General features: G+C 52.9%; 1 protein-coding gene across 2 annotated transcripts in view; it reads left to right on the top strand.

Annotated features, from left to right (window-relative positions):
• The window catches only part of FAM20A (FAM20A golgi associated secretory pathway pseudokinase), a 50,536-nt gene extending 34,801 nt beyond the window's left edge, over window positions 1–15,735 (top strand). Inside the window, exons 2-11 of one of the 2 annotated variants that reach the window (XM_058702781.1) lie at window positions 2,867–3,051; window positions 3,786–3,836; window positions 5,386–5,464; window positions 10,412–10,504; window positions 11,276–11,391; window positions 12,082–12,262; window positions 13,236–13,345; window positions 13,722–13,803; window positions 14,276–14,335; window positions 15,104–15,735. In XM_058702781.1, coding sequence (XP_058558764.1) covers window positions 2,867–3,051; window positions 3,786–3,836; window positions 5,386–5,464; window positions 10,412–10,504; window positions 11,276–11,391; window positions 12,082–12,262; window positions 13,236–13,345; window positions 13,722–13,803; window positions 14,276–14,335; window positions 15,104–15,368 — 1,222 coding nt within the window. In that variant the 3' untranslated portion in view covers window positions 15,369–15,735. Of the gene's footprint in view, window positions 1–2,866; window positions 3,052–3,785; window positions 3,837–5,385; window positions 5,465–10,411; window positions 10,505–11,275; window positions 11,392–12,081; window positions 12,263–13,235; window positions 13,346–13,721; window positions 13,804–14,275; window positions 14,336–14,661; window positions 15,057–15,103 lie in introns of those variants that run through there. The other variant, XM_058702782.1, reaches the window with a different exon arrangement.
• Window positions 15,736–16,508: the final 773 nt, after the last annotated feature.

Raw genomic sequence — 16,508 nt, forward strand, 5'->3', positions numbered from 1 at the left:
CCTACGGATGAGTTAAGGGTGGAGAAATGAAGCTCATACTTTTATGGGCTGAATGCTTGTGAGTCCCCTGCACCCACCCACCCCCACCACCAAATTCATATGTCAAAGCCCTAACTTCCACGGCCATGGTATTTGGAGGTGGGGGTCTTTGGAAAACAATGAGGTTTAGATGAGGTCATGAGGGTAAAGGCCCATGACGGGATTAGTATCCTTACAAGAAGAGAACGAGAGGTTCCCCTCTCTCCACGTGAAGACACAGCGAGAGGGTGGCCATCTGCAAGTCAAGAAGTAAAAACCCTCATCCAGGGCTCAATCTGGGGGCGCCTGGGTGGCTCAGTCAGTTAAGTGGCTGACTCTTGATTTCCGCTCAGGTCACAACCTCAAGGTTCATGACTTCGAGCCCCACGATGGGCTCTGTCCTCCTGACAGTGTGGAGCCTGCTTGGGATTCCCTGTCTTCCTCTCTCTGCCCCTCCCCTGCTCCTACATGTTCTCTCTCTCTCTCTCTCTCTCTCTCAAAATAAACAAATAAATAATTTCTGAAAAAAAGAACTGAATCTGCCCATGCCTTAATCTTGGACTTGCCAGCCTGTAGAACTGCAAGAAACCGACATCCGTTGGCTAAGCCACCTGGTCTGCAGAATTTTGTTACGGTGGCCAGAGGGGGCCAATATACACACACTGCCGCCAGGTACTTATCTTAGCCCCCCCCGGAGAGGCTGATAAAGGAGAAAATGGAAACGCATAGCTCTGCCTGACGGATGTGAGCCTAATTGAATTCTGTAGATGGGTAGAAACGTGTCCAGAAAGGAAGTTCCATCCATGTAGAGTTACCTCGCCGTCCGCACCCCTTCTCTCTCCTGACCTCCTGGCTGGGGTTGAGGAAAGCCTTCTGGAATGGACCTTCCTGGCGACTAGCCGCAAATATTGTAAATGGGCAAGTACCGTGGACCGATTTGTGTCCCCCCCCCCAAGATTCCTACATAGAGCGGGCCCTAATTCAATAGGGCTGGTGTCCTTATGAGAGCAGGAGACGCGAGGGATGCCCGCACACAGAGAGAAGACAACGTGAGGAAGCAAAGAAGGCGGCCGTCCGCGAGGCCGAGAGAAAGCGAGAGGGGGCGCAGGCGAAATCAAAACGTGGCCACATTTTGATCTTGGACTTCGGCCTCCAGAAGCGTGCGAAAATAAATGCCTGCTGTTGACTCTCCCGGTCAGTGGTATTTTATTTGGGCATCTGAGCTAAGACAGTGGGTCAGGGTTCATTAGCAATGTGGACACAGTGCCTAAAATACACAAAAGCTTTTCAAACGCGGCAGGACCTGAACAAAGAAAATGTGTTGGCTCGAAAAGGAGAACTCCGAAATCAAAATGAATTCATATGTAATTAAATGTTTTTACAAAACAGTGAGTCAGTGTTGACTCGGCTACATTACCGGATGCTTTATTCTTTAAATTTTTTTTTTTTTCAACGTTTTTTATTTTTATTTTTGGGACAGAGAGAGACAGAGCATGAACGGGGAAGGGGCAGAGAGAGAGGGAGACACACAGAATTGGAAACAGGCTCCAGGCTCCGAGCCATCAGCCCAGAGCCTGACGCGGGGCTCGAACTCACAGACCGCGAGATCGTGACCTGGCTGAAGTCGGACGCTTAACCGACTGCGCCACCCAGGCGCCCCTCGGATGCTTTATTCTTAACAGAATTCGCAACGACAGAATTCAGAAATCAAAAATCATAGCAAAAAAAATGTTTTAAAAACCCACACCAACCCATCACAGACCTCAGAGGTGTGGTATCAGCTTGAGAAATATGCACATAGAGGAGCACCATTTCCCTGCCCCCAAAAATCCCACGTTCCCCTGCAGTCAGCGTCTCCTCGCCAGGTGACATCATGCTAATTTGCTCTGCCTTCCAAATGGAAGCCTCCACCTTTTTATTCAACCATCTGTTGAAATAATGCCTCCCTCTCTAATCCTTAGATACACCTGTCGCCCGCCGGCCTCTCCTCGCGCACCCCTGTAATACCCCATTCAATCCAAACGCCCCCCATTCGTTACGATCCAGCTGAAGTCCACCTTCCTTCCCGATTGTCTTCCTCTGACCAGTCTTTCCCTTCTCCAAAATACTGGGAGCGAGGGGGTAGTCTGAACCACATATCTAGCAGTCAACTTATAACTGCCTTCTATTTGGCTCCCATGATTTCACAGACCTACAACTTGTCTCCCAAACTAGACTCTTGGCCTCCGTAGGGCACTGACATTGGTTTTTATTTGTACCCTGGTAGAAAAGGCTCTTGAGTGGGCCAACAGTAAATGGCTAATTAATTCTTCTTTTCCTATATGACTCATCGTTTAATCTATTGTCTAATCTATCTCTACTTAAGGGATCCTTGCCCTCCATTCACTTCCTTCTCTCCAAAGGTCAGAAAATAGTGGGGAAATATAACATACAGACTCTTCCATGGAAAAGTGCACAGGAGAGGCCCAGAACACCTCCCCGAGATCCCCAGTTATAGGAAGTCCCCAGTTTTACTCGTCATCATCGACTCTTTTCCTCTGCCGTGGTTGTCATGGTTTATAGTTAGGTATTTGTGTGTTTGTGTATGACACTGTGTAACCATGCACCTGTTGCACTCGCTAGATTGTAAGCCCTCAGAGGGCAAGGAAGGCGTGTGCCTGTTTTGCTCCCCCCCCACCCCCCGCCATGGTATCCTAAGCACAGCAAAAGGCCGGGTACACAGTGGGCACTTAATACCGCTGCTGAATGAATGAAAGAATGAATAGAGAGCCCAGACACGGTGCTTTCGCAAGTCTCTGCGTTCTCGTAGCCCAACGGAAACAGAACAAAACTCTCTCTGCTCTTCCAGGCGGCACAAGATGTACCAAGAACAGCTCAACCTTACTTCCCGGGACTCGCCACTACAGCTCCAACTTGACGCCAGCTGGATCCAGTTCCACCTGGGGATCAGCCGCCACGGGCTGTACCCCCGGTCCAGCCCTGTCGTCCGCCAACTCCTCCAGGACATGAGGCGCTCTCCCACCATCAGCGCTGGTGAGACTCACAGGGTCGCCTTGTGGGACGCCTTGACTTTCTCCCAGAGGAGCTGCGTAAACCATGTCAGGCTGGGCTCTAGCGTGAAATCTTAAAGGGTTGACTCTGACACCTGATAGGTAAGAAGAAGAAAAGGCTAGCCATTGATCCTTTCCCCCTTTGAAAGACCTCTTTTCATTGTAATCTCTTCACCGCCCCATCAGAGAGCCCTAAGAGTTTCCACACACTTAAAGGATGGTGGTTTTGCTATCATTTATTGCATGCTCCTTTGGAACCTGGCAACGATCTTTCATACAGTGACTACGTGACGTAGACCTTATCATGGCCATTTTACAGGCGGGGAAACTGAGACTCAGAGAGATTAATCAGCTCAGCCAAAGACCCCGTGGTGGCGCTGGGATTCAAACACAGGCCTGCTGTGTCCCAGGTCTGGGCTCTCAAGCACTCCAACAGTCCAGTTTTTAGCAGAGACCAAACTAGCGTCCTTCACTCACCCAGGCGCTGCTCGAGTACCCGCTGAAGGGCTAGAGGGCACGGGCCCTGGGATGGAGCAGGGTGGAGGCTGCAGCCAGCTGGGGCCCCGGGACGTGCCCTGCTGAGTGGGCAAGGGCGGCCCCCTGGGCCGCCTCACCGTCTCCCCCCACTGCGGTCTAAACCAGAGTCGAGGCCCCTGTGTGGTGGGCTCTTCCAGGAACAAGCCTGGATGTTCTCACTGCCCTTTTCCTTCTTTGCAGATTACAGTCAGGACGAGAAAGCCCTGCTTGGGGCTTGTGACTGCACCCAGAGTAAGTGGCCCGGCCCCGCCTCTGTCCAGCCCCCTCCCCTCCACAGCCCTGTGAACCCCAAGATTTGGCAACAACAGGGGGGGCCCATCGTCCACTCCGTGGTCCACTTCTGGTCGGAAGTTGGAGCATGACTCTCTCTGCCTAATCTCTGAGAACGTGACATTTTTCCCCACCCACCCACCCACACACAAAAAAAAGGGATTTTAAGAGGGACAGTTACCAGGCCCCGCTGGTGAGCCTGGGGACCCTGCATCATCAAGGAGCTTGCTAGGAATGCAAAATGTCGGGGTGCCTGGGTGGCTCAGTCAGTTAAGCATCCAACCATTGATCTCAGCTCAGGCCTCGATCTCAGGGTTGTGAGTTCAAGCCCCAGCTGGGCTCTGCGCTGGGCCCGAAGCCTGCTTAAAAAAAAAAAAAATAGAAAAGGGATGCAAAATTTCCGTCCCCACTCTGCTTTTGTGAATCGGAATCTGGAAATTAACAACATTGTCGGTTCTCAAGCTGGCCCCGTACTAGAGTTGCCCGGAGAGCTTTAAAAGGCACCATGTACTGGCCTCCCCACCCCAGGAGATTTTAATTCAGTTGTATGGGGTGATCCCCAGGCAGCAGAATTTTGAAGCCCTCCAGGTGCTTCTAATGTACCCAAAGTTGAGACCCACTGGGGTAAATGATGAAAAGAATCAAAAAGATAAATGTGAGCTATAGCCCCTCCCAGGATGCTATGAATTGGGTACAGTCGTGCCTGGACACCGGAATCCCCAGCCCTCAGCGTGGGTAGGTCTGGGCCGGACACTGAGGCCCACAGGCCAGTCACCGCCAGCGGTGAGTAACCTCCCGCGTTGACGGCAATACTTACCCACCCAACAGGGAAATTCCCGTGTAAGTCATGATGTGACAAAGGTTTGGGAGAAAGTCTGTAGGGCCCGGGGCTCCCCTTTCCTTTGGTTCAGCACCTGCCCTTTGCCATTTTATAGAAGACAGAGGTTGAGCAAGTCGTTGTCCCAACTGTCACGGGGCTTATAGCGAGGCCAGGATGGGGCAAAGCGTGTGAAGGGCTCCATGACATCCCTGGAGGCAGCACCCAGCTCAGGGTGACGGAGGTGGCCCCGCAGGTGTCTTACTCAGCAGACCCTGTCTCACCCAGGTATGCGGTGCCGAATGGAAGGAGATGTAGATAAACTCGCCCAGTGCAATGTAACAGGTGCCACAACCAGAATCCACTGGGACGGACGTACGAAGAGGAAGACAGTGGCTCTTCTTAGGAAAGCGTTTCCTGGGGTTTGCAGCGAGTGTCTGTCCGGGGAATCCCGCGTCGTCTGCCCGGTTCCCGTAACAGCAGAGAAAGCAGTGTCTTGAGCCCCTGGATCCACTCTCCGTGGCCTGACATGCTAGGCCTTACCCTGCAAGGTCTTGAAAGCAAACGCTAGGCTTCGGGGCCTTATTAAGAGCCAAGAGAAGAAATCAGCTGGGTTTATTGAGTGAACAAAGGCTCACAGCCCCGAGGTTAGGCCCAGAAGGATTGCTGACTCCCCGCCTCTCCCCCTTACAGTTGTGAAACCCAGTGGGGTCCACCTCAAGCTGGTTCTGAGGTTCTCAGACTTCGGGAAGGCCATGTTCAAACCCATGAGGTAAGTGACTGCCTTCCTCACCTCCACGTCCAGCTGTGGCAGCCGTAAGGGAGTTTTGACCAAAAATTAAGAAATGTGGGCTAAAATCTTCAAGCTAGTCCTTTATGGGCTCTCTTGGGGGCAGTCTGCCCAAGCGTATAACTGATTTTAGTGATCATGAAAAACAGTAAAAGGCAGTCTTGATCAGGTCGTTGCTCGTATCTAGGCCACATGCTTTACCTGATTGGCTCTTGGGTCATCAATAGGCTTATGGGCCAGGTACTGTCACAGAGGGGCCACCTTGCCCCAACCTCCCTGCTGCAAGCAGCGGAACTGGGATTCAAACCCAGACGGCTGGCTTGCAGAATTCCCACTGCACCTCTATACTTGATCCCCACTTTTGTTTCCAGGCCCAGGACCCTCACAAAGTCTACTTTATAGACGACTGAAAAACTAGACAATGAAGAAAGGGTACTAGGGAGGCAATTACACCTTTACGCTAATTTCTGTTTTATTCCTAACAGCAGCACATACATGTCTTTAAAATACTGTGGCACAGATGTGTGGGCGAAATACTATGCAGTCTACAGACAGAGCTTGGTGTGCGTATGCATTCCTGGCCCCAAAGGGTCTATAGCTCAAAGACTGGGGACTTTTGAGGTGACACTGTCCCTCCTGCAGATGACACGCACAAGGGAAAATGGCCCAAGACGGGTTCCCGTTACCCAGGTCACGCTTTCTGCCAGAAGGCACTGTCTTCCAGGGGATCCAATTAGACTGACTTAGAGTCCAAACCTTCTGGCAACGGACAGGCCTTAGTACCTGCATTGCTTTGGCAAAACACCCCTTTAAAGAGAGCTTCTGTGTACACTGGGATCACTTGGGGACCCTTAAACATCCTGATGCCTGGGGCGCCTGGGTGGCTCAGTCGGTTCAGCGTCTCACTTCAGCTCAGATCACAATCTCACGGTTCCTGACTTTGAGCCCCGCGTCGGGCTCTGTGCTGACAGCTCAGAGCCTGGAGCCTGTTTCAGATTCTGTGTCTCCCTCTCTCTCTGATCCTCCCCCGTTCATGCTGTGTCTCTCTCTGTCTCAAAAATAAATAAATAAATAAATAAATAGCCTGATGTCTGAGTCCCACCCTCCGGGAGTCCACTAGGACTGGTCTGGGAGCTCCCCCTGTGATCCCAAGGCCAGACGACCTTGGGAACCGCTGCTACATAAGGGGATCGTCCATTGCTCCCGTGTGAGAACCCAAACACCTAGTTATTTGGTCAATTTCAACCTGTAACTTATCAGAGAGGCACATGAAACAAGTGAATGTCTGCCTATGTTTAATTTATTGATGAAAAAGACCCCATCCTATAAAACGATATGTAGATTCGTAGAAATCTTGCCTGTTCCTTGCAGACTCTTTCCTCGCTCATCCAAAAAAATTTTATTTATTCATTTTGAGAGAGAGAGACAGAGAGTGCGAGCAAGGGACGGGCAGAGAGAGAGGGAGAGAGAATCCCAAGCAGGCTCCACGCTGTCAGCACAGAGCCCAACATGGGGCTCGATCCCACGAACTGTGAGATCATGACCTGAGCCAAAATCAAGAGTCAGACGCTTAACCAACTGAGCCTCCCAGCGAACCATCACTCATCCAAAATGCTTAATGTCAATCATCATCGTCACCAGGGTCAAGATGGGGGCCAATGTTGAAAGAATGTTAAGTTCTACACCCATCAGTGCCACCAGTCTGTTTTAACCAGTTCTGTCGGTAATAAAACCCAACGCAGAATGGAGGCATCTCTGCTGAAGGAGTCTATCCCCGACAAAATAAGAGGAGGCTGTGTCATTTGAGAACAGGCAAGGAATCAAGTATAGAGAAGTTCACTTTTCTGAGGGACAGTTTTGGGAGGGGATCTCATCTCGTATTCAGGCATATAAAATACTGGGGGGAAATTGTGTTCCTTTTTAAAGGGAGTGATCCCAGTGAGAAATACTGGGGGAAAATTGTGTTCCTTTTTTTTTTTTTTTTTTAAACGTTTATTTATTTTTGAGACAGAGAGAGACAGAGCATGAATGGGGGAGGGGCAGAGACAGAGAGAGGGAGACACAGAATCGGAAGCAGGCTCCAGGCTCTGAGCCGTCAGCCCAGAGCCTGACGCGGGGCTCGAACTCACAGACTGCTAGATCGTGACCTGAGCTGAAGTCGGACGCTTCAGGCGCCCTGTGTGTTCCTTTTTAAAGGGAGCGATCCCAGCGAGCACACCTGGCTGGTTTAGCCAAGGCTCCAGGAGAAGTCAGGTGATTCTTTGTCGCACCACTCGGCTGAACACAGAGCCACCAAGTTTGGGGAATTACAGGGCTTTAAACGATTATTATGGTTAGTCATGCGGGGTGAGCGCAGGCTCAGAGGTGAGCACTGGTTACAGAGAGGAGGCAGAAGGAATGCAGATGTAGAAACATGAGGCATTAAAGAGAAACATAAAAACAGTGATAAACTGGGGCCTCTGGGTGGCTCAGTTGGTTAAGCGTCCAACCCTTGATTTTGGCTCAGGTCACGATCATGCGGTTCATGAGATCACACCCTTAGTCGGGCTCTGTGCTGACGGCACAGAGTCTGCTTGGGATTCTCTCTCTCCCTTTCTCTCTGTCTCTGCCCCTCCCCCCACTCAGGCTCTCTCTTTCTCTAAATAAACTAAAAAAACGATGAGAAATCTGCAAATTCACCTCACCTCATCGGCTCCACGAGTTGCATTCTCAGAGCAGAATTCTTATCCGGCACAGGAGCATGGCTGTGAGCTTTTAAAACGAAAGCTAATATAGAGCGGATGAGATTCACTGTGACTTTTTATACGTGGGGACGAAAACCACTCACACGGGCCACGTTTTCCTGCAGGAAAGAACAGGAAGTACTTGTCTGCCCCGTCACTTAACAAACAAAATACAAAGACTGTTCAAACGAACAGGGTTATCTCTCTGAGCGTAACACAAAAGTTTCCAACATTGTGTCTATTCTTACACCGTAACACAAAGTGTAAATGTGCATCTGTACGCAATTTAGTCCAAACCCAAACAGCATCGTTTAAAAATGTTTTCCTTGGAAAAGCATGCGTTTATTTCTACATGTAACTTACAGTAAAAAAAAAAAAAAAAACAAAAACATTTGTCCCTTCTTAAAAACGTCTTCAGATGATTTCAATTCTGACCATAATTCAAGATTATATTTTTCATGTGATATATGCAATATATATACTGAGAAATACGTCAGCGCTTGCCGAAGCCTGAGAAGCACCCAGGTAAAAATGATTTTCAAGTTTAAAATCACATCTAGGTATGCCTTACAAAAACAGGGAAAAGATGCTTTAGAAAATTCTAGAAAGGGCCGGAAGATTGTGTAATCTTAGGGATGGATGCCTGGATGTATTCTTCTGGATATTCTTCAGGAATTAAAATTTGGAGACTGGGACACACGGACGGTCCTTGCTGCCCAGACATCCAGAGGCGACGCTGGTGAGGAGATGCAGGGCAGGCCTGGGCACCGAGGCCGGTCCACGAAATGTGGCTGCGCCCTTTTTAAATAGAATCCCTGCTTCTGGGCAGCCTCTCGCTGTGGTTTCTAGGACTTGTGTTTCTTGGCAAAGCGCACGTCACTATTTCAATTGCTGGGGCTGTGTGTTTACAGCTTTCTGCAACACTGTGCTTATTTACCTGTGGATGGCCTCTGCAGCTCTCTCGCGGTCCCACACGATGGATGATACGATTGCTCAAAGGTCTTCGTCCTTCTGTATCTTAGCGTCGAGGCAGGTCACCCAGGCTGCCCGTGATGACCACGAGGCACCTTCCTGAACACACACGCCAGCCGGCCCGTCACATCCGGGCAGGCTGTCGCTTTTCAGGAATCCGTTAGAAATTTTAAAATGTACATAAATCAATTTCCTCTGCACCAGCCTCCCTCGAGCCTCTGGCTGGGCTCACTCTTAGGACCCAACTGAGGTTTCTCTGAGGGGACAGGCTCGATTACTCACCCCTGTCACCCAAAGACCTGGACCCTCTCTGTTCTTCAGTATCAGTTGTACTAAACTATAATATAATAACCTGGGGCGCCTGGGTGGCTCAGTCAGTTGAGCAGCCGACTTCGGCTCAGGTCACGATCTCGCGGTCCGTGAGTTCGAGCCCCACGTCGGGCTCTGTGCTGACGGCTCGGAGCCTGGAGCCTGTTTCGGATTCTGTGTCTCCTTCTCTCTCTGACCCTCCCCCATTCATGCTCTGTCTCTCTCTGTCTCAAAAATAAATAAACGTTAAAAAAAAATAAAAAAAAAAAACTATAATAACCCTAGGGCATTGTTCCTGTTATACCGCCCCGCCTGCTCGTCTACCCCTAACCCTTGACCCCTGGGTCTGTGCCAGCCGCTCGTTCTCTTCTGTTTACACCTGCTGAAGGATGTCTGTCTTTCTTCCGGACTCAACTACTTTTAAAAAAAATTTTTTTTAATTTATTTATTTTTGAGAGAGAGAGAGTGCACAGGAGCAAGTTGGGGAGGGGCAGAGAGAGAGGGAGACACAGAACCCGAAGCAGGCTGCAGGCTCCGAGCCATCAGCACAGAGCCCAATGCGGGGCTCGAACTCACAAACCGGGAGATCATGACCTGAGCCGAAGTCGGACGCTTAACCGACTAGGCCACCCAGGCACCCCTGGACTCAACTACTTTTTAAAAGAATCAGCCGCTGTCTCCAAAGTTGCTCAAACAGGAGACCTGGTAGGGGGAGTGCCTGCCGGACAAGCTCCAGGGAGAATACTGCAGGTCTGCCCCCGGCCCAGGGAGCCGCAGGCCGACCGTGGTGCCCCACTCCGTCATGCACACGGACCTTAAAAGCATGAAAGCATGTTTCCCCTTCCCTGCGATCACGCTTCTCAGCTCTCTTCTCAGGCTCCCGCTGAAGTCTGAGTCCAGGGCGTGACTCCTCCCTTCCTTCCAGACAGCAGCGACATGAAGAGACACCCGCCGACTTCTTCTATTTCATCGACTTCCAGAGACACAACGCTGAGATTGCAGCTTTCCACCTGGACAGGTAGGGCGGGGCCCCGGGGACGTGGCGTGGACTTGGAGGGCTGACCGCCAGAGAGGGGCGCTGGGCAGACCCCCAGGTGGGAAGCCCCTGGCATTTCTTCCTTCTGGCACCCGGTCATTCGTGAACCTCAGTGTTGCCCTTGAACCCAACGCGTTTCCTCAGCCCCACCACTGAAAAACACAAGGTTTCTAAGGTAATGAGAAGAATGACCTAGAGAGAAAACTAACCCTGCCAGGAGGCTCAGGCTGCCACCTTGGAGCTGACCTTGCCCTTTGCTCTAGTTTCCTGCTCTGGAGACGGGGAAAAGGCATTCACCCCCATGTACCCCAGGAGTCTTAAACGATGTTAAAAGGTGAAAGCGCGGTCCTAAACTTCCTCCCCTCCTATTTGCCCGGCATTGCTACTCAAGGTGTGTTCTATGGACTGGCCGCCAGGGGGCACCACCCGGGAGCTTTTAACAAATGCCGAATCTCGGGCTCCCCACTGGACCCACTGAATCAGAGCCTGCAAGTGAGCGAGATGCCAGGTGACTCGTTACGTACATGGAATTACGAGAAGCTCTGACCTAGGACACGGCCTGCGTTGTGCGAAGGCTTGCCCAGGAGGCCTGCCGGAATCGGGATTCCTTTTCCACCCCTTCCGATACGGGTTTGCCCTGGGCACGGTCAGCTCAGTAGCGCAGAGCGCCCTCGGCTGGCCGTGGTCGGGGATGGCAGTCGACGTCCAACGGGCCACCACCGCCCTCGCTGAGCAAGGCTTTGTCTCTTTCAGGATTCTGGACTTCCGACGAGTGCCACCCACAGTGGGGAGGCTAGTCAATGTCACCAAGGAAATCCTAGAGGTCACCAAGAATGAAATCCTGCAGAGTGTTTTCTTCGTCTCTCCAGGTGGAGTACTGGCCGGAGCAGGGTTTGCCACCGGGATGGGTTTATGCTGCCCCCGGACGCTCCCCCCCGGTGCACCCGAGCATCATGCATGTGAGATGCCAAGCAGGCTGTGTGGGCATGAGCTACAGCGCCAGCCTCCCCGGCATCAGATGTTACCCATGCAAACAAAGAGCATTCTAATCACACGGATGGGATGCCGGGAGACGGGGTCCCACGCTTTCTCTGTCCTGAGACATTTGAAAATTGGTACCCAGCATCCCCAGTCTAAAAGCATTCACAGGGCGCCTGGGAGGCTCAGTCGGTTAAGCGTCCGACTGTTGGGTTTCGGCTCAGTTCACCGTCTCATGCTTTGTGGGTTCGGGCCCTGCCTCAGGCTCTGAGCTGACAGCATGGAGTCTGCTTGGGATTCTCTCTCCCCGTCTTTCTTTCTCTCTCTCTCTCTCTGCCCCTCCCCCGCTGGCTCTGTCTCTCTCTCAAAATAAATAAATTGAAAAAAAAAAAAAAAAAAAAAGCATTCACAAGCCCTGACATCTGGAAATGCAATATTTTCTTCTTCTTCTGCCTCTTCCCAAGCTGTGAGTTCAGGGTTTCCCTTCCCTCCTAGAGGATTTGGGGGGCGGGGGGGGGGGGGGCGCTGGAAAATGGCCTTGCCCCCTTCTCTTAGTCCTCTCTCTCCTCCGCACCCTCCAGCCAGCAACGTGTGCTTCTTTGCCAAGTGTCCATACATGTGCAAGACTGAATACGCTGTCTGCGGTAACCCGCACCTGCTGGAGGGCTCCCTCTCCGCCTTCCTGCCATCCCTCAACCTGGCCCCCAGGCTGTCTGTGCCCAACCCCTGGATCCGCTCCTACTCGCTGGCAGGAAAAGAGGAGTGAGTTGGCCCCCTGGCCACAGTGCCCTGCCCCCGGCCCTCCAGGCTTGTCCCTAACAGTGGCTACAGTCCCTGTCCCAAGGCCTGGCGGCTAGCCTGGCTTTTGGACCCCAGAAGCTGTCCCCGACCATTTGCCTTACATGGATTCTGGAACCAGCTGTGCCTCGTCTCCCTCTTTCGCTCGTGGATTCAGTTACAAAGAGCCTACTGTGTACCCAGTACTGGGTGCCAGGGGGTACGGAAACCAAAGACCCAGGCTCTCCCCTCGGGAGGCTCCCAGCCTAGTGGGGTGGTCAGACAAGAAGCCTTGAGTATGAAAACACGGTGCTGCACCTGCTTGTCATACACACGAGCCCATGAGGAGCCCATGGGAGGGACGCCTGCTTCCCTATGGCTGTGGGCTGAGCGCCCACAGCAGGCACTCAGTTTCTAGCAGGTGATGGAATGCATAGGTTCATCCGTCCAGCCACTGCTGAGAAGAAGTGAGTGGAGAAGGGTTTCTGGAGGACAGGACAGATCCTCGGGGACTCGTGAAGGCAGGGTCAGAGCCCAGCAGATGGACAGGGACAAGGGGGCATTCTAGCAGAGGAGCATAGGAAAGGGAGAGGTGACAGAGAATTGGGGGCCTGGCAGGGGGGCTCCGAATGGTTCAGGGCCAGGGTCCAGGAGGCTCGGTGACAGGAGCTGCAGGCTCTGGCACGCGGTATCCCAGCCAGGAGTATAGCGCCCAGCAGAATGGATGCTCAGGACCCAGAACCTTCTTCGCCCCACGTGGGGTCTGCAGCCCCCCACCACGTCTTTGCCCGGGGGCCTCCTGTGTCCCCAGCTACCACCCGCATGCCCAGGACCTGCCGGCAGCCCAGGGTGGGATCGGGGAGGCAGGGATCGGAGGGGGCGAGGGGAGGTGTGAGAAGGACCCCCAACACCTTGCCATCTTGGCTCTTCCAGCCCCAGGACTTCTTCTCCCCCTCAGGTGGGAGGTCAATCCGTTGTACTGCGACACGGTGAAACAGATCTACCCGTACAACAGCAGCCGCCGTCTCCTCAACATCATCGACATGGCCATCTTCGACTTCTTGATAGGTAGGTCCCCGGGCTCGGGCCCTGGGCCGCAGCGGCCCCCCGCTCTTGGGCTGGGATTCGCCATGACCTTGGGCGGAAGACTTGCAGCCTGGAGCGCGAGGACTGAGTGAGCTGGGGAGCGGCCCAGGTCCCAGACGACAGAAGTTCCCACGCTCCCCTCTTCAGAGAGGACGTCACTCGGGAGGCAGGCACGTGGTGTGAAAACGGCCCACCGGAGGGCTTGCTTGCCTGGGTTGGCTCCCTTCTCCCTCTGCGGCTCCACTCAGGACCCCCGGAAACAGCCTGTGGCCCTGGGTTCGGAGTCCGGCCTCAGCCGGTGACAGGCCTCCGTGCCCGGGAGAGCTCAGAGGTCCGCAGCGTCTGCCCTCCTTCACAGGGAACATGGACCGTCACCATTACGAGATGTTCACCAAATTTGGGGATGACGGGTTCCTTATTCACCTTGACAACGCCAGAGGGTAAGTGGGCCAACGCCCCTGTCCCGGCCATGGCCCTGGTGCGGCTGCCCGGGGCAAACGGGAGGCCCTTCCCCATCCCGTTCCCGGCCGCCTTGCCCACTCCTTCCACTTCGCTAAGTGACGCTAGAGTCCCCTCCTACCTGAGAGCGTTACTGAAACAGACTCGCGTTTTCCGTATTTTTTTTTTACCGTGTGGTTCAGTCTTGGAGGCGGAACACACGGTTCATCCTCAGTGCCTGGTCCCCTGTAGTTAGGGAATGAATGAATGAACGAACGAACGAACGAATGAATGCACATCTTTGGACAGAGGCTTCTGTGAGCTGATTGAGGAGGGGGCTGGAGAGGAAGCCACCACGATCCCCGGCGTTTTACCCCAGGGCTGTGAGTCAAAACAAGGCTGAGGTAGAGGAGAGAGGCAACCATTAAGAAGGAGGGGCCGTGGGCCACCCTGAAAGCCCGTGTCCCCTTCCAGGTTTGGACGACACTCCCAGGACGAACTCTCCATCCTGTCACCGCTGTCCCAGTGTTGCAGGTAAGCTTTCAGCTCCGGGGCAGGTCACGATCGCGACTCTTCACGCTCTGAAGGTCTCAAGTGTGCGCTAGGACGCCGGTGGGAAGGATGAAGGGAATGACCTCCTTTCTGGTACAGCCACAGAACCGTCCCCAGCAACAGCCTCTTTCACCTTTCAGCATAGGATGACTGAGGACCTCAAGGCTTGCAAACCCTCCCGTTGCCAACTTGAATCCTTAACCCACTCAGAGATCTCACTCTTGCAAAGCCTGGGTCTTCAACGGGACTAATCACATCTCTGCTTCGCTCAGCACTCCCTTCCCTCCATCCCTCCCTGTCCTCCTCAGGCGAGGCAGTGGCTGTTGAGAAAGCCAGTCGGACAATTAAGCTGCTTACACATCTGAGTGCAAGTCGGATCCCCACATACGAAGAAATCAAATTCCTGAAGCCCGGATTGGTTCCACCCCATTGCCATCCCTCCAAGAACCTGACACAGAGAAATCGTATAAAGTTGGCAAGGAACAACCAGGAGGCTGGCTTTTGAGATGGCAAACGTCCTCATCATTCACCTGCCAGAAGCTTCTCTCGTTGCCTTTAAATCTCCTTGAGATGCCATTAAATGTGGCTTGTTTCCTTTTCCCTGGTTTTCGTTAAAATGGGCTCGAAAAGACCCCGGGGAAGGCGGCTCCCGGGACATCAGCTACAACAGCTGCTTGCGGGGAACCGAGCTCAGGCAGGCTTTTCCCTTTGCATTTACTTAACTTGCCTCCTCTGACTTTGTCCTTCCAGGATAAAAAAGAAAACGCTTTCGCACCTGCAGCTGCTGGCCCAAGGCGACTACAGACTCAGTGACGTGATGCGGGAGTCTTTGCTAGAAGACGAGCTCAGCCCCGTCCTCACGGAGCCCCACCTGCTGGCCCTGGACCGGAGACTCCAAATCATCCTACAGACAGTGAAGGGGTGTGTGGAGGCCCACGGAGAGCAGAGCGTCATAGCCAGTGACCCCGCAGGAGAGTCGGCCCCGGACTCTGGCCGGGCTAACCCGACAAGCTAGGGGCCGGGTGAAGCCGCATGTCAGGGACGACGCCTGCAGCCGGCGGTGGACTCGGGTGCGGACCCCGGCTTCCTCGCACCCCCGTCAAGGGGAGAGGCGCTGGGTCAGGAAGTCCTAGGGCACCAGGATGATTCTACAGGAGCAAGACCCAAAGGAGAGGGATCCGCCGAACTTCCTCGGTGCACTGCTTCTCTAGGGGACCTCCTTGGCTCCCTCTTTCCCGGAAGGCACTGTTTCATCAAGGCCACAGACCAGCTCCTGAATCCACCAGGGAAATCTGGACAGGAGTCGGGCTTGGAAGGCCGGGAAGCCTTGTCCCCGGGAAAAGGGTAGAACAAATAAAATAAAAGGACACCAGTGGCACCTAGCTGACCTCCAGATCCTTAGAATATCTACGAGGATAATTTCTGATCCAGATAAAATACCTGGCATCTCACAAGCAGACAAAAAAAAAAAAAAAAAAAAAAAAAAAATCTAAAAACGGTAGCTCTCCAACCGGTTCAAAGTAGACCTAACCCTTTCTATTTATGTCCCAGTCACTGTGGCCCCAGTGAATAGAATAATCCCTCGCTGGCTGGTCTGGTCCAAAAGTAGTTTCTCCAACGTTATTACGAGAGGTAGAAAGAACATAGGAATTTGCTCGGAATATCTGAAAGGGGATGTGTTCAATCTGAAGAGTATTTAAATATCAAGTGAAAGGACGTCAAGTATGTCAAAATTAGCGTCCAGCAACAATAGAAGGAACTTTAGTGAAGGGAAAAGCACGGCTGTCCCGAAGGGGGAACGGCACCGGAAAGGGCCCGGCACGTGCGTGAGCCTGTACTCCGGCAGGAGAAAAGCCAGGGCCCACCCCTCCCCCACAATCCTCTTTTCCAGAAGATCCCAGAACCTGTCACCCTCCTGGTCCTCGAGTGGCAGGGGGCTCTCTGGACAGGTCTGACGCTCTAGACACCCCTCCCCAGCTGCTTTATCCAAAAAGGACTAAATTGAGTTGACTTTCGAAGCCTCCCTTAGAAGTTGAGTAGATAGGGGTCGCGTCCCCTCAGCTTTCTCCCTACTGACTCGCCCACATCGGAGAGGCCTGTCACCGGAGGCTCTGTCTCACGTGCCCTAAGTCAGGTCTGAAAACCCAAATGACAG

Source organism: Neofelis nebulosa, chromosome 16 (genome assembly GCF_028018385.1).
Source record: "Neofelis nebulosa isolate mNeoNeb1 chromosome 16, mNeoNeb1.pri, whole genome shotgun sequence".
In the NCBI taxonomy this organism is placed as follows: Eukaryota; Metazoa; Chordata; class Mammalia; order Carnivora; family Felidae; genus Neofelis; species Neofelis nebulosa.